This window comes from Setaria italica, chromosome VII, assembly GCF_000263155.2.
Source record: "Setaria italica strain Yugu1 chromosome VII, Setaria_italica_v2.0, whole genome shotgun sequence".
In the NCBI taxonomy this organism is placed as follows: Eukaryota; Viridiplantae; Streptophyta; class Magnoliopsida; order Poales; family Poaceae; genus Setaria; species Setaria italica.
In genome coordinates, this window is record NC_028456.1 from 15,898,008 (window position 1) to 15,899,735 (window position 1,728).

General features: G+C 40.2%; 1 protein-coding gene across 1 annotated transcript; it reads right to left on the bottom strand.

Moving 5' to 3' along the window:
• Nucleotides 1-780: 780 nt before the first annotated feature.
• Nucleotides 781-1,218, bottom strand: LOC105914757 (vegetative cell wall protein gp1-like). The gene has a single exon (XM_012847412.1). The coding sequence runs from the start codon at nucleotides 1,216-1,218 to the stop codon at nucleotides 781-783; it is 438 nt and encodes a 145-aa protein (XP_012702866.1).
• Nucleotides 1,219-1,728: the final 510 nt, after the last annotated feature.

Below are 1,728 nucleotides of genomic sequence, written 5' to 3' on the forward strand. Positions count from 1 at the left end.
TTGTAACTAATACAATATAAAAAAATTATCCTAAGAAATAGTAGGCCACAACAAGTAAAAGAATGACTACAATAAATAATTAAACACTTATACAAATTGTTACAGTCAACTGCTCATCAAAAACAATTGTCTAATACTTTATGCACATTTACTATAAAAAGAATTACTACAAAAATGAATGACTAATACATTTTGTAACAATAATAAATGACTAAAATAAGAATAAAACACTTATACAATTTGTTACAATAAATAACTAAACATTTATTTATAGTGAATTGCTCGTCATTCACGACCAACATGAAATTTCTCATAACTAATATAATATAAAAATAATTATTCTAAAAATTAGTAGGCATCAACAATAAATGACTTAAAGAAGAATGAAACACTTATACACATTTATTGTAAAAGAACGACTACAAAAATGAATGAAACATTTGTTACAATATATGACTAAAAATTAGTAGGCATCAACAATAAATTACTTAAAAAATGACTAATAATACTTATACATTTTGTAGTGATAAAATGACTGAGGCTAATATAAAAAGAATGCACGACATATTACAATTTCAAGCACTATTTATATATTTTCTAGCATTATTGTAATTTTGATAACACAATTTCTAATTTTTCTAATTTTCATAACATAATTTCTAATTTTCTAATTTTCATAGCACTATATTGCCGAACACTACTTATAAATTTTCTAATTTTCCTAACACAATTTCCTAAATACTGAATTTAAAAAAGTAAAAAAAAAGAAAAATAATGATGTCAGCACGGCCGCGGGGTTACGTCAGCAAAAACGAACCCGTGGCCGCGCGGCGCCGGTCGTGGAAGGGGCGGTGCTGGTTGTGGAGGGTGCGGTGCCGATAGAGGAGGGGTGACACCGGTGTGGAGGATGGGCGGGCATCGGTACGGTCGGTTGGAGGAGGGCGACGCTAGTATGGTGGAGGAGGGACGGCGGCGGTGGAGGAAGTGCGGCGGCGGTGGAGAAGGCTGGGTGCGGCGTTGGTGGAGGAGGGTGACGGCCGGTGCGACGGTGGAGGAGGCAGCGCTGGGGATGATGATGGGGAGGTGGTGGCAGCGGCGATGGCGGTCCGACGAGGATGAGGGGGCGGCGGCGCCAGGGACGACGGGGGTGATGGGGGTGCGAGCGCTGAGGGCGACGGGGGAGACGGCGGCGATGGGGGCGATGGGGGTGCGCGGCATTGGAGAAGGCGCCGGGGGGTGTAACACGATGACAACGCGCAACGTGGAGGAGGGGCGGCGATGGAGGATCCGGAGGAGGGAGATGACTATCGTGGCTAAATGTTGGGGAGGAAGGGGATGTGGGTTTTACCCTCCCCTTTTAGTACGGGGCATCACCCCGACTCGATACTAATGCCCTTTAGTACCACGTGGTGGCTACCACCGGTACTAAAGGCCACCCCTTTATTACCGGGTGTAAATACACCCCTTTAGTACTGGGTGGTAGATACACCCATTACAAAAGGGGTTGTAGCCCACTATTTAAGTTCCCGTCAAGAAAAATATTTTATTTCCTTTCTATTAAAATTGCTATTATATTTATATATTGTGTAGTAAATCAAATAATGTTCATAAAATTGCAAAAAAAAGTTTGTTACCTTGATGTTTATTAGATCTACACAATAAAAATATTAGATGCAGTTAAGTATCAGACATAGTAAAATCAGTAATATTAAGTTATTAATAGGTTAT

Coding starts and splice junctions, on each gene's coding strand:
- LOC105914757 (XM_012847412.1), bottom strand. CDS start 1,218: ATGCCGCGCACCCCCATCGCCCCCATCGCCGCCGTCTCCCCCGTCGCC.